Source organism: Helicoverpa armigera, chromosome 2 (assembly GCF_030705265.1).
Source record: "Helicoverpa armigera isolate CAAS_96S chromosome 2, ASM3070526v1, whole genome shotgun sequence".
In the NCBI taxonomy this organism is placed as follows: domain Eukaryota; kingdom Metazoa; phylum Arthropoda; class Insecta; order Lepidoptera; family Noctuidae; genus Helicoverpa; species Helicoverpa armigera.
In genome coordinates, this window is record NC_087121.1 from 12,676,137 (window position 1) to 12,692,466 (window position 16,330).

The 16,330-nt window shown below is 36.7% G+C and overlaps 1 protein-coding gene across 2 annotated transcripts in view; it reads right to left on the bottom strand.

Annotated features, from left to right (window-relative positions):
* LOC110378060 (uncharacterized) overlaps positions 1-16,330 on the bottom strand; it is a 47,553-nt gene that overhangs the window by 20,039 nt on the left and 11,184 nt on the right. For both annotated transcript variants that reach the window (XM_064040377.1, XM_064040374.1), the window contains exon 2: positions 8,037-8,166. In XM_064040377.1, the coding sequence (XP_063896447.1) occupies positions 8,037-8,166 (130 nt within the window). The remainder of the gene's footprint in view (positions 1-8,036; positions 8,167-16,330) is intronic.

Here is a 16,330-nt window from a genome sequence, read left to right on the forward strand (position 1 = left end):
ATTTACAAAATATAGTTTAACTATGACATAATGTTTAATTTGTTTTGGTCATGTTTACTATATCATGTTTCAACAACTTTGATTTGTTTACTATAACACATCAACACTGCGTTATGCAGACATGATAGTAAACAATTACTTTGTATCAACATTGAATCATAGGTAGGAAAAGGTTTGAAACGTCAAAAGAGGTTAATTTATAGGTAACTACTACATCATCTTATCTGCCTAGCCTTTTCCCAACTATGTTGCGATCAGCTTCCAGTTTAATCGGATGCAGCTGAGTAGGTACCAGTGTTTTACAAGGAGTGACAGCCTTTATGACCTCATCAACTCAATTACCCTGGCAACCGCGTATCCCAAGGTAAGACTGGTTATCAGACTAACTGGCTTCTGACTAGCCGTAACGACTGCCAAAGATGTTCAAATGATGACCGCCGCGACCTACAGTTTATCGTGCCCTGTGAAACACGGTAATTGTCGTCCAATATACCTATACTTAGAAAGAACATGCAAACTTACAAAAAAGAGTTAAGAAAAGTTGCTGTATTTACTTATTGCTGTATTTGCGTTAGCAGGAATCGAACCGAAGAAGTTGGTTCTTTACCTATTTAAGCCATCACGACTTGACCACATAACTAACTACTACTTGGAAATAAATCATATTGAGAATACCTAACACACCATTTCCACATAAATGGAAAGCGCCTGAGAAAGGCCTATAAATAACAAATGCCAACACAAAATCTATTGCTTATTATTACGAGAAATCTGCATGTGTTACCTCTTTACTTTTCTCATCAAATGAGTTATGTTTATGACTCATGAAAACTACTTTTACTTTATCAATTTATAACTCGCTTGAATCATTATCGTAAATTCATTTTTACTATCCCATTATGTAGTTTTATTAATAGTTATTAAAGCTGTAGTAGTTCTAATGTAGTATGAACAGGTGATTCGAAATAAAGTGGTAAGGGAAAATAAGGCTAGGACAAGACTTGAGCAGCATTCCGTCCGTTGCGAAATCTCTTTGTTCAGACAGAGCCAGACGCCGATCCTATCTGTCATAACGAGCCTTACGAATACTTCTGTAATTACTAAACGACTATTGTATACCTACATACTATTCTAGATACCAAACACCAAGATAACGTTCATTGTTTCGTGTTCAACACCGAAATAACCAAACAGGTTAGAAATAATGTATTGAGTTTGAAAAAATCTGTGTGAAAATAAAACAAAAATTTCTCCAGACAGGTTTACAACCCACGAAAAATGAGGAAAACCGTACAAACAAGCTTCAATATTATCTCGCAATCTGCAAACCAAAACTGACTTGAGAGAGATGACAGACAGAAACTGGTCTGAACATAACCCAAATACATCTTCACCCAGTTCGGGAGATAAACATCATCTGCGCTTCGTCGGAGTTTTTGTTGAACCGTTCGGTCCCCTCGCGACCTTCCCGGCCATCTTAGAAAAAAAGAACACGTCGGCACGAAGCGCACCGCCCCGTCAGACAAGACGCAGGACCGGTTACTTAGTGGCACGAGAGATTTCACCTGCGACCATCGATTCTGATGTTAAACTTAACTTTACGAATCATGGTGATCGATTCGATATAATCGAGTGGAGAATTGGCGAGTCAATTGATCGATTTGATGTGTGTTGATCGCCAGCGCCGCTTTCTGCACTTGCAGCGACTATCAATCTCAATTAAACGAGTTTTGGCGTGACACTTGCTCTAGTTTCGAACGACTATCAATTGGCCTACATCTGGTGTCTAATGATTAATATTGATTGAGAAGGATACCAATGAAACTGGAGTTAGAAACTGTGTTTGAGTATGATTCATTAGAACATAATGACGTACATGAAATAACAAATTGCTTTAAGTGTGGTTAAAAATATTGTATGTCCATGCATATGCTTTTTGAGGTCATTTTCAATAATAACCTTAGGTATTATAGTAATTATGCATACGATATTAAAAAAGGTGCCGTGGCTAAGCATAATAATGTTATGCATGCATGTTTACGTTGTTTTGTTTTAAAGGTTAACATCAATTGACCGTGCAGCTAATGCAGAGTCATGATTTTGTGGGAATAAAATCTTGTCTTAATGACTTGTGTCATTAAATATCGACTAGAACGCAGAATCTAAAGTCACACATACAAATCTAGGACAATGAGAATAAGTTCATCACTATTCATGAGACCAATGACCTATTATATTCGTATTATTAGATTCGATTTTTAAGTTTCGATCATCGGTATGCAAACTTTCTGGCAGGAAAGAAAAAGGAGCATCCTACATTCGATAATTGAAAAATCAAGCCACAAAACCAGCCAGCAATCAAAATTTTTTTTCACACGTCTAAAAAGGCCGGTTACCAAATGATTCGCTCGCATGACTGGAAACTAATTAAACACAGTATTGCTGCCTAGCCGCTTAACGTGGATTCAGGCCGTTGCTTAACCGACTATTGTCGCGGAACCAGATACCTGAGACAATAACGTGTTTGGCAAGTAAGTTTAGTCTTTGATATATTGTAGTAGTGTATGTACTTTTACTTTTGTGTTGGTGTATCGTCTGATGTTTGGTAGACGCTTTGGGGCCGTGTATCAAGTGTCAGTCGCATTTGGGCAAGAAGATATGATTACAGTATTCGTATTTAACTTTCCTCAGACATGTATCAGATGTCTTTATCTTCTGAACTTAATCTTATATTCAGGGACGGTGGATTTTATGAGGCAGTCAGCAAGAACCTAGATTTGAATACGACTTTAAGCTCAATACAACTGAATGTTTCTACAGCATGCAATGCAATTCTAAGTGGATGGGTAGTTTATATTCACGGACATTTTAGTACTCCAAGTACTTTTAGGTGCTCCGAGGACCTACTTGTCTACTTTAAAATCTAATCTACATTTTAAATTAAATGGTCGCAGATCACGTTTCTAGCAATAAACCCTGTAGCCTTCGGGATCTCAGAGCTTTTTACAAATTACATATTATTCATGAGCATCCTAAGCCTTGGATGATTTGGTGTTCTTGATAAGTACCTACATAACTACTGCTTTTGGCAGCTTCTCTTCATAAGTACGAGTGATAACGTTAATGTCAAGCTAACGCACATTCCCATTTCCTCTGGCCATTGTTTTATTTATAACAATATGGCAATAAACAGCAAAGTTTGAAGGCATGGAGTCAAGGCCTCAACCTCGGTGCGTTCGCGGGTTCCGCACCCATTGTCTATTGGACACAGACACAGTATTGACTATTGCAACATTCACTAATATGTAGCTAGTTTCCGCTTATTGCTACTTTACCATAATTATATTCGAATGTTTCAAATTCGATTCACAGATTCGAGAATGAGTCACTTAAATCTATCAAAAAGACTTCTGAAGTCTGTTTAGCTTTGTCACTCGTTGTCGCGTTGTCGATAATGGATGTTTAAAAGATGTCAACCAATGTGAGGGCGATAACCTTTAATTAATTCAACTATTAGTTAAGATTCGTTGAAGTTCATCATCATCCTCCGAGCCTTTTCCCAATCATGTTGGGGTCGGCTTCCAGTCTAACCGGATTCAGCTGAGTACCAGTGCTTTACAAGAAGCGACTGCCTATCTGACCTCCTCAACCCAGTTACCCGGGCAACCCGATACCCCTTGGTTAGACTGGTGTCAGACTTACTGGCTTCTGACTACCCGTAACGACTGCCAAGGATGTTTAATGACAGCCGGGACCTACAGTTTAACGTGCCATCCGAAACACAGTCAATGGTGTCTAAGATATACTTAGAAAGTACATACAAACTTAGAAAAGTTGCATTGGTACTTGCCTGAGCTGGGATCGAACCGGCGCCCTCACACTTGAGAGGTTGGTCCTTTACCCACTAGGCCACCACGACTGCGAAGTTATTACGATCAATAAGTAAATTTTCCAAGAACGCACGAAATTAAGCTGGCAATGTCTATCAGCCTAATCTAGCACATAACATTGACTTTACAGGCTATTCTAACAAAAAGTTTTCAGCTATTGAATGTAATACTCGCCAATTCAAAATAAGCCCATCATTTCAACCTCTCGTTACATCTAAATCTGTGCTCATTCATACAAATGTGTGAGTTAGCATCACAATTACCATGAAGGTGCAAGACTTAAACGTGCTGTTACCATGCGGTCTAGCCTTGGAGAAGCATGCACATCTCTGCAATCACGTATTGTGAGCACATATCTTCTATTTAAAGATAGAAATTAACATATTCTCTTTATCTCTTTTGATAGACAGGGCTTGACTAAGATTGCCTATAACGTGATGGAATTTTTCATATCGAGCCTTCGAGTTATAATGTCGCAATATGTGTTGATTAATCTATCAATTAACAATGATATGAAGGATTTTTATATTGCTCGTTAGTTAATGGCTTCCTATATTAAGGACGTCCAATGTCAGTGCCCATATAACAGAAGTTGTCTATTCTTACATTTCAACTGGTTTTCAAAATTCATTTACGTAAACAATGTCCAATCGATTCTTAAAATGACCAACTTTCTGATCAATCAATACAAACGTTATTCACCGAATTCCATCTCATTCATAAACAAAATTACTGTACACCATCGGAATTTCAATTCACAAACTAAAATTGGACACTATTTAAATTATCTCGAAAGTCACCCACAATTAGGCACAGGAACAACGAATTATACTGCCAATTAATATGCAACTAAAAACTTCTGCAAACACGTTCGACCTTAGACAATAAAAATAGTAGTTCAAATAGTTGCCATATCTATATAAAGTGTTGCCTATATGGTGGGCTGTATGTGTGGAATATATGAAATTTAATTAAGGCTACACTTTCGAATGGCCAGGTCAGCGGAAGCGACGCGCAAATCTTCAATGTAGAGAGTTCAAGGTGTGACATTGAGGTGACTTTGGAGACAGACCGATATGTCGCGTTGATCATTCATTAATATACAGACAGAATTCCTGCAAAAACCTTGACGAATTCTTTAATATGTTTCGATTTAATACAGAAGATGGCGTTTGTCTTTTGTTACAATAGAATCATTGTAATTTAACTCTTTCTACTAACAAAGATCTTATTAAATGCATCGTAGAAACTAATTTGAGCAATAGAACATGAATATTATGTAAATTGGAGTGAATAAATCTAGAAAGTCAAGAGTATGTTTATGTTTCATAAAATTAAATACGCTGATGGTATCACAGCGAAATTTAATTTTAATTGCGTTTATAAACATTACTTGTCTATTACAATTAACAACAAAACTTTTAGATTAATTTACAATTAAATACATATATCATTTTATACATAAAGTTAAATATATTGAACCAAATGGAAGTTTGACTTCGGATGCTTGAAAATAATGACAAAGGGGAAAACTCCTAAAATATTTGAAAGGTACAAGAAACTCTCATCAAACCAACGCGAAGGAAATTTTAAGAACCAATCTTTTTGCTCTCAAATATGAACTGTCCAATTATAAAACATGTTCTAAATACAGAATGCCATTACAGAATATATAGAGATTCATGACTAACGATGCACTTGAACAGTAAGTAACCCAGATGTTTCAGTTCTTGTTCACAGCAGAACCATTATTGTTCCTCACAGTTAGATGACTACCGAGTCTTTACCGTACTACAACTGACCAGTGCACAACACATTCGAATATGCACTTTATAACTACATAAACAGAGTCCATATTCCAATGACAGTAACGGACAAAATGCATGCCCTGATCATGATCTCACACATGCAATTATAGACCCTATATCAAGCGAATAGGATTCATAATCCTTTGCGTATGTACATTAAGACGCCAATAGATAATCATGGTTATAAAGTAAGAACAATTAGATAAAACATAAAGTAACTGTTTGAGTGAATTTCTCGGATGCGTTTAGTGGGTGGTAAGTTATTTAGCTCAACATGTGTATGAACATAGAATAACAACATTGCTTGGATAAATGAGATATAATCGTTTGTATGGTTATCTTTACAGATGAATACGATTGGCACAAGAAACCAGAAGTGTGTAGCTGTTAAATATCTTGCTTTTGAAGACAAGAAGTCAAGTTGGAATATGAAACAGGCATTCCATTATATTATACAGCTAGCAAAAATGAATGCTGGAAAACAAAAAGATGATCGGAAGATATGGAAACAATACCTATCTAAGACTCAAAGACCAAACTCTAAAACAACCATACGGTTATCTATACTTCTAATCCTTACTAATATTATAAATCGGAAAGTGAGTTTGTTTGTTTGTTTGTTTGTTCCACTTTCACGCCGTAACTACTGAACCGATTGCTTTGAAATTTTGCAGACGTAAAGTTAGAAGTCCGGATTAAATAATAGGGTACTTTTTATCCCGAAAAAAAATAGATATTCCCGAGGGAAAACAAAAATATTGTTTGCTTGATGGATGGATTGTAGATGGCGCTGTGTGTCGTTTAAAACAAGGTAATATATTGCAAACGAATATAAACATGTAAATTTAGAAGCTAAATGATACGATAATGAATCCCCGAAAATGAGGAATTCCCGAGGGATGATGTACAATTTGTTTAATCGTCTAAACTTTTTTTTTTTACATCTACTTATATATTGCAAACGAATATGAACATATAAATTTAGAAGCTAAATGATACGATAATGAATCCTCGAAAATGAGGAATTCCCGAGGGATGACGTACAATTTGTTTTATCGTCTTAACTGTTTTTTTTACATCTACTTATCCTGAAATAACTATAATTCAACGAATTACTAATTGGTATAAGTATTAGTTAAGTTATTTAGTTCTTGAGGTATGCGATAGATGACGCTGGGTGTTTTTAAAACGTGGTAACGATGTGTTTTTAAAATACGTAAGCAGTGCAATCTGAGAGTCTGACACTCCCTCACCGCTGCTAACCCACAGCGGGAGGGGTCATTTCATGATTTTACGTCGCTTAAAAAAAAAAGGTGTTTGGAAATAAAATATTTTTTCATCTGCCAAAATCTGCATGTTTTTGCTCCACAAGGGAAAACGTATAATATAGTGTACCATTCAGTTTTGGTTTAACAACTAATCGTATCCAGCGTTACATCGCGCTTCTTAGATTTTTCCGTGGGAATGAGAAGTTTTCTTATAGTTGTGATTTATACCGCAATATAACCGAATTCCACGCGGGCGAAGCCGCGGGCGGAAAGCTAGTACTCATATAAAGAAGAAATTATTTTTGTACAGGCTCCGAAAGCACTGAACCGATTTGAAAAATTATTTCACTGTTGGAAAGATACGCGTACGTCAGAAGAAAATAGCCAATAATCTATGTACAAAGAATGAATGAACCAAATGTCATTCACATTCACATATCCATAGACAGCTTATAAAGCAGTATTTGTTTTATGCTAGCCTAAGTCCAATACAAGATACAAGGTCCAAATTATAACTGTGACTAATGCCTAATAGACGGATTTAGTATATTAGTGAATGGTACGAAATGGGCCCATGATCAACACGTTGCTAATGATAAATAATGAAATATCGTAATATTTGATACAATCGCATTAATGTGGTGTTAGTCTTGTCAGAACAAAACTAACATTAGTAGACTATGTCTGATTGAAGTGTAGAATGCGATTGCATTTTATTACCAGTTTTTGATAATGAGGATTTTAGTATAGTCTTAGAATACTTATTTGATATGCCACAAATAATACAGGACCTCCGTACTACGTCAAACTATTACATTGAAGTGAGGTTAGTATTTTTTTATCTTCTTTCTCCATTTCACCCTATGCTTGAGAATTGAAAAGAAGTATCGGGATACCTGGATTCCGTCACTAAACCAGTCCATCTATTGTCTATTATTCATTCATGTAACAACTGCAAAATGGATTTCAATGTCACTTGGAAGTAATAGTAGCCCTTGGTGGTTCCTTCGGGACACAGGTGACACCACAACAGGCGGCGAGTACCTATAATAAAGTTTATGTATATTTACCTGAAGGCGGTCTCTCCTTAGGATAGCAGATGCGGAACAGCCCCCGCGTCCGCGTGTAGTAGTAGTATTTGTTGTTGAGACTGTCCAGGATCGACTGCGAGTTGCCCGCCGAGTTCTCCGCGGCGTAGTTCTGGAACAATATAGAAGAATATTAACTTTACTGGTACATATTTGTAAGCTACTTTTTGGGTCTATTAATTGACTTCAAAACATGAACAGGAGTAAGTTCGAGACAGAATTCTAGAAGCATGTATTATTCCATAAGCATTTCAGTTTTGATGTCAGCTTTTGTTGGTTTGTATTAATATGCAGACTACTGTTCTAAACTCGTTGCATAATTTAGGTTTACTTCTTGCAAACATCCAAAGCACGTTTAAATGTGAATTCTGCTAAACATGAGCTTTACGCAATTCCCTTGCATTAGCAGTAATGATCTCAGATTCTTTGAAAAGTTAGTTTATACCCATATTATTCACTACTGGAAAGCTATAACATCCCCGGGTGACATATGCTGTATTTTATCCAGTAGGACAAGAATACCCCCAAACACTAGTGAAACCACGGGAGACATCTAGTTAAATAACAAAGATAAACAAACTATGCGTCCAACAGAAACAATCTGTAGGCCTTTACACGACAGGACGTGGGCGACATTTTGCATGACTCAAGGTCTGTTAACGGTTATGTTCCGTAAAATATTTTAAGACTTGCATTGGTGCACGAACATTCACCCTACAGTGAATAAAACTTCATATTACTCTTGATATTTTAGGATAAATATTTAGAATGAAGTTTACTTATACACATATAATAGCCACCAGCAGGTCATCATCATCTTCATCTTCCTGCCCTGTACTGTACCCGAGTCATTTGGGGTCGGCGCAAAGCCAATCAAACATTAACCTTCCACTATTGTGATTAGGTTTAAAATCTATTGATGTTTGACAGAGGTACGTTGTCTCTAAAGACAACAGAGGATCGATTAAACAAAAACAGGCTAAAAACAACAGAAAATCGTCAACCCATTAGGATCAATGTATAGTGTAATTAAAAGGCAATTATGATCGTGGTCTAACGGCCACAATACCCCGCAGTCGAGCGGTAGTGGCTACATAATTATAGGAAACTGGTCGTGGGCCGCATTCCTCACGAGGCCTCCAGGACCGAAGGCCGGAACGGATTGATTGCCTCCAAGGGCATTCATGGACGTAGTTGGGAATTTACCTACGTAGCTGAGGATATTTGAGGAATTTTTGGATTTTGGAAGTTTTATTTTATTGCCTACATCGTTGGAGCAGGAATTGATTGGAATGTCCACAAACTGTTGTGTTTTGGAAGTGATTTTTCGTTGCCTGCCTCGTTTGACCAGGAATTTACCTTATAATATATTCACAGACGATGGTAGTCATCATGCATGACACAAAATTTCCATGATTGGGTTAACAGGTGCTACAATTTTATAAACCAGTCAAGTTACTACGAATTTGCCATTAATAAGTTCGATATTTTCCTGTTTACATTCAACACTGGTCTTGACACATAATTCTGAATATTCGACCCACATATTTTTAGTATATCATCTCTTCTAATCAATGTGCCATGTTCTATTGTTAAGCCGTATGTCTGCCACACCTAAGAACATACGTTTGATTATTTAGCTCATTAGAAAGTAGATATGGGCGGTCAGCAAGGTGCCCTGACGTGTCTAACGCGGTCAAACATCTACAGCTGACAAGTGTACTAACTAAATGCTATTTGCCTTTAGGTAAAGTTGTATTACGAGTACTGTTAAGAAAGTCTTTAAGTCTTTAAAATTAAGGTGAAATGTTCATTAAAATATGCAGATAAAGGTTGTAAGTTCAAGTCTATTACTTTGTATTACACCACGTTCTTGTCTGTCTTCTTGAATGGTACGGCATCTGCTTCATGACTCATTTTACAATATCTACCTTTGTACTAATGGTACCTTTGATTCGGGTAAAAATAATATGGGTAAGTCTCCGTTGACTTCATATCTGATATCATAAGGAAATCAGATTTACAGGTGTATCTCCATTTTGTACCAGACGATAGATCATTCTTGTTCTCAATAATTTTGATACTATGTATTTTAAAACTGTTCGAGTACTGTTCTTGTTCGTCAGTCTTGTGATTGGAAGTTTCTATGACACTGATAAAGCTATCCGGTTTTGCGCACAAACCTGCTTGCGTTGTTGCTAAAGTTTTTAAGAACTAGTAATGAGTCATTCGGCATTTATAAGAAATGCACGCAGTTAGTTGAGTCAAAGGTGAGGATAAAAATGCTATTTTAAGGTGCAGCGGAATGTCTGCTTCTAAGATAAAGCAACATACATCTTCATTGTTTCAGAGATCTCAACAAAAGCGGTCCATCTCTTCACGGTATTCAGCTAAGTTCTCGAGATATTGACGTCAACACTTATCTATCAATCAAACAAACATCATTTCCCGCTACAAAGACGACAATAACCAAAGTCTACACGTATATAAAGTACCCACTTTCTTTGTAAGATCAAGAAACAATAAGGTCAACAAAAACCCCGACAATGGGTGAATACGGAGACCATCAGAGATAGCACATTCCATCAAACTGGTTGTAATGACTTCCCGGTGGCTGCGGGGACGGGAGGGGAAGCTGGGGGAGGCAGGGGCAGTGACGTCACATCTTGAGAAAACGACGCAATCATAATACGCTGACATGAATACTATGAGAACTGCGCACGCGTGAGATTGTTTGTTAATGCTCGTGTTGAAGTTAATCGCTTATGTACGTAGGATTCAATTACTATATGTATGTCTCTTTTATACTTGATTTATGTACAGACCATGTAATGTTACATGGCACCTGCTATGGTTACAGAACTTCTTTACTATGCTACCTACTGATTTCTTCACACTAACAGACACGACTCTACTCCTATTTACTATTGAAAATTACTAGCGAGGTACAACTTAAAAAAATTGCAGCCAGAACTTCAAGGAAGTAGAGGTGATTCTAGCCTGAAGTAGCACCGATTCGAAGAACTATTCTCAATTTAAAACCAGTAATCAATCAACGTTTGTACCACCTCAATTTTGTTCCCAAGACTCAAGCTTCAACCTTACACTGAAAAACCTGAGATTAAGTAAAAAACTTATCCAATTATTAAAGTATTATTATTAGTTTATTCCCTACTCGAAGTAATGAGAGATCATTAGCTTTTTGCTACAAAACACTAGCATCAAGATCATCGGAGCGATCAGTCAACGGAGCGAGACGTTTCTTCAACTCGACTCGAGTTCATCGATCGTCGTTTTTATAGAATCGACTAAGCTATCCGATTACGATTATCGATGGGAAAGTGCAAAGAAAGTTATATTTATTGCAGCTGTGGAAGGTGTGACGGAGAAACTTGAAATACACTCTTTTGCAAAAAAAGCGGGCACCTATGCGAAATCTTAGTTTTAAGGACTTTACGTGTATTTCAAAGGGTTTTAATGATTGTAGTATGTTTCTAGCATCAATAGGGTTAGCCAAGCATGCGTGAGAGTGTATTCTAAATCTGAATTTTGTACAATTGCTAAGAAATTGGTTAAACCTTGTTTTGGACTAATTGCTGGCAGAAAGTTCGTCGGTGTTTTGAAATGTTTTTGAAGTGATTTTCAGAAAACTGATAATGCAGTTTTAATTAATGATTAATGTACCTTTTTGTTGGATCAAAACATTTTTGACAAATTATGCGTATTTGATAAAATTTTCACCTGCTCTAAATGGGCTATACTAATGATTGACGGCAATGTTAAGAGTTTCGGTATTTTGGTGTGAAGCATTCTACTGTTAAGATATTGTACCCACGTGTTTTAAAATATCGCTTTTACTTAATTAAACACTATTTAGAGGAGTAGCAGTACATTGGGCTGCGACAAAACCAATTTAAAGTTAACAGTGCCGATCACAACTCGTCTCCTATCAGACTTTGACATTTTTAAAAGTCTTGAAATTCTACAAAATACAGAAAATAGCGCATAGACTGTGAGCACGAGGTCTTAAGGTCTCGTAATCACTGATTTACAAACAACCTCGTCTCTTGGGAAACTCCGTAGACCTCCGAAGATCTATGAGTCTGAGCATTCAAATAGCGTGTTTTCATGCCACTGACATTTTATTAAATAGACTTGCCTGCACCGAGATTTTCTAGCATCTACAGCACTTTCCTGCTTAAATCATAACAATAATTGGCTATCTGCTCATTTCTTAAGAAACATACGTTTGGCCAATAATTTTGAATTCTTGACTCCATTTCAGCTAAATCATCGTTTAGTAACCCGATGCCTATGGAGTTATCGAGAGCTTCAACGCGGCAATAATTTGACTTTTTAGATAGCTTAAACCCTCCTCATCATTTTTCACGTGGTTAATTTTAATATTTATCAAAAAATTTGGTATTTTTTTAATGTCAAAGTCCGAAAGGAGACGAGTTGTGATCGGCACTGTTAACTTTAAATTGGTTTTGTCGCAGCCCAATGTACTGCTACTCCTCTAAATAGTGTTTAATTAAGTAAAAGCGATATTTTAAAACACGTGGGTACAATATCTTAACAGTAGAATGCTTCACACCAAAATACCGAAACTCTTAACATTGCCGTCAATCATTAGTATAGCCCATTTAGAGCAGGTGAAAATTTTATCAAATACGCATAGTTTTTCAAAAATGTTTTGATCTAACAAAAAGGTACATTAATCATTAATTAAAACTGCATTATCAGTTTTCTGAAAATCACTTCAAAAACTTTTCAAAACACCGACGAACTTTCTGCCAGCAATTAGTCCAAAACAAGGTTTAACCAATTTCTTAGCAATTGTACAAAATTCAAATTTAGAATACACTCTCACGTATGCTCGGCTAACCCTTTTGATGCTAGAAACATACTACAATCATTAAAACCCTTTGAAATACACGTAAAGTCCTTAAAACTCAGATTTCGCATAGGTGCCCGCTTTTTTTGCAAAAGAGTTTATATCCTGTGAAGTTCTTTGCTATAAATGTGAAATTGTATCGGACATTCTCGCATTCTTTTGTTAATCGATTTGATGGATTAATAGCGATGCAACACATGCTTTCGTAAACAAATATGCAGTTAATTGAATGTAGTAAAACCTTCCGTATTCAATATTTTATTTTTTCTGTTAACGTGAATTAATTAGAAACAAGCTAACTAAATTCCTTTAAAATATTTAACTAGAGCACTTTTTTAAATATTGCCAGTTCATTACAGGAAATTAATACCCAAAAATTATAATGCGGTTTGGAAATAATGTCATTATGTCAATAATTACTTAACATGAAAATCGCAATGTTTGCACGCACCTTTCACCTTACATAATACAGCAATAATTCAAGTTGACCACATTTCACAAGTTTACCAATTACCGGAATACAATACTCGGCCGGTTTGATCGCAATCCTGAATACGACAATTAACAGTACTCGTATACTGCAAACTTTTAGTCGACCGATAGTTTGTTTGGGCTCATAAATCAGTATGAAGATGAATGGCAGTCACCCATTACAAGGATCAGATATTTAGTCGGTATCAGACTGGTTGAAGACATTGATTGTTATCAAGATTTTCTTTTTAAAAAATTGCCAAGCATCGGGTCAATTGTCGAGCGACTGTTTAGTCTATAGTGTGTGGGTACTTACTGTTGTAGGTGTTTGTATAATTAGCTACAACGCATTTACATATCTATCTCAGTCATTTGTGCAATAAGCACGTATTTACCTCATTAGTTCACATTTTTCCACAATTATTCACAAATCTGAATTGTTATAATTAAGAATAAAAGGTTTTCCTTGTTATTGTTATAAGCAGAGCTATTTAATTTGCAAACCTATTCGATAGCTTTAGCACATAGATTTAACAACAAATGAGCAATTTACGTAAATAGAATCATTTTGTTAAACCAACAAGGAAGGAATTGCTATAAGCTTTATAATTATTGAAACAGGTAAATAAACATTTGATATATGTATAATGATATATGGAAAAGTCAGCACCTGATATTCCAAAACTCGATCATAAAACCACTAATCAAGACACTTATTTGTCATCATGCTGGGCCTCAACCCTCTTCTCATGTAGAGAAGGATTGAGCGTTAATAGAGTGCAATTCAGGCTTTATAGTCCAAGCTTCCTCGAGATGTTTTCATTCAACTGTCCAAGACAGCTATTACATCACAACAACGCAAGATACTCGAACTTATTTGAATCCAATCGATTAAAGTCCGAATAAACTCGATTGTCTGAAGCCCTCACGCGATGTTAAGACGCACCTATGTTAAGCAATAACCACATACTTGATTTGATATCATCATCATCTGCCTAGCCTATTCTCAACTATGTTGGGGTCGACTTCCAGTCTAACCGGATGCAGCTGAGTACCAGATTTTTAGAAGGAGAAAATGCCTAATTGCCTATGTGACTTCCTCAACCCAGTTACCCGGGCAATCCAATACCCCTTGGTTAGACTGGTGTCAGACTTACTGGCTTCTGACTTCCCGTAACGACTGCCAAGGATGTTATCTGTCAACTTCTAGCCTAACCGAATGTAGCTGAGTACCAGTGTTTTACAAGGAGCGACTGCCTATCTGACCTCCTCAACCCAGTTACCCGGGCAACTGTTTTTAAGACACGCCTGCAATCACGTTAAGCAATAACCACATACTTGAATCTATATGATTGATCAATTTATGATACAATCGATATCAATCAATTGATTTACAGATGACACTCGACCTAGTGCGTCTCGGAATTATTGAATGATTATACTTATAGATATTAAATCATACATTATTATGGGCGGTGATCGTGCCTTAGTATGTGTATGAATAATAGTTTGTGTTTTTGCAAACAAAAACAATATGAGGATATGCGCAACCATGGGCGTAGCCAGCTTTGGGCTCAGGGTGGGGCAGCAGTCAACCTATCCCCCGGGGGAAGGCGAGGGCCCTCCGATTTTTTGTATCTTGAGCCGTTAATCTCAAACTTGTTAATCCCTTAATTTGAGAGGTATATATTTTCAGGTACAGAAAATAAACAATCACACACACGACAAAAGCCAAAAGTAAGGGCATATAATCTCTGAATACGCGAGCGAAGCGAGCGCGAAATTTTTATCGGACTTAAACCAAATATTACGTAAAATTTAGCCCAAACGTACGTATCTTTTTGTTTGTTGACAAATGCAAAAATAAGGGCATATAGTTTCTGAATACGCGAGCGAAGCGAGCGTGAAATTTTTATCGGACTTAAACCAAATATTACGTAAAATTTAGCCCAAACGTACTTAACTTTTTGTTTCTTGACAAATACAAAAATAATATGTCATGTGTGTTTCATCACAAAAGGTACCTGAAAGAGTGATTCATATCCCAGTGATTGAAAGATGCATATCTATCTTTTCTGTTCAATGACACATTTTGCCCATGTCTAATGCCTCGCCTCTCGCGGCTCTCGCTCGCTCGACCCGCATCCCGCTCAGGGGGGGGCAGCTGCCCCTCCCTGCCCGTACCTCGCTACGCCCATGTGCGCAACATATTTGATCAACTACTCTTTAGAGCGAGGATTATTTTACGTTTCTGTCACCTAAATATTTAGCAGCCAAACTTTTCTGCAAGAACCCATATTTCACTATTGTACTAAAGGAGTAAGTATAACATATAAAAAAATATATCATTGAATTTTTAAAATGCTTTGAAATTTTAAATAAATCAACTCGTAGCTTTAAAATTTCACGATATGAAAGTACAGCTTACCTAACAACTATAGAAACTAAACAATTGGAAAAACAAGTGAAGTTGAATACCGCATAATAGCTTACAAAAGCTTTCAAGTAAAATATGAACGAATGTTATAACGTTGACAGTCGAAGTTTCCACATATGGTCAATATCGGTCACTTTCGCCTCATCTCGACGCTCAGTAATTATTGCTAAGCATTGTCTACCGACTTTCGCTCACTAGCACAGCAGTTTCGACAAACACCCAATCATTAAGTCTCATAACTTGTAGTTAGAGAGTTTATTACTACGTACGAAGTTAATGCACCACAGAAACATTATGTTTTGAGAAAATAATAATGTTTCGGTTTTAAGTATGATCTTTTTAGGGTTCCGTAGCCAAAATGGCAAAAACGGAACCCTTATAGTTTCGTCATGTCCGTCTGTCCGTCTGTCCGTCTGTCCGTCTGTCCGTCTGTCACAGCCGATTTACTCGGAAACTATAAGTACTACAGTG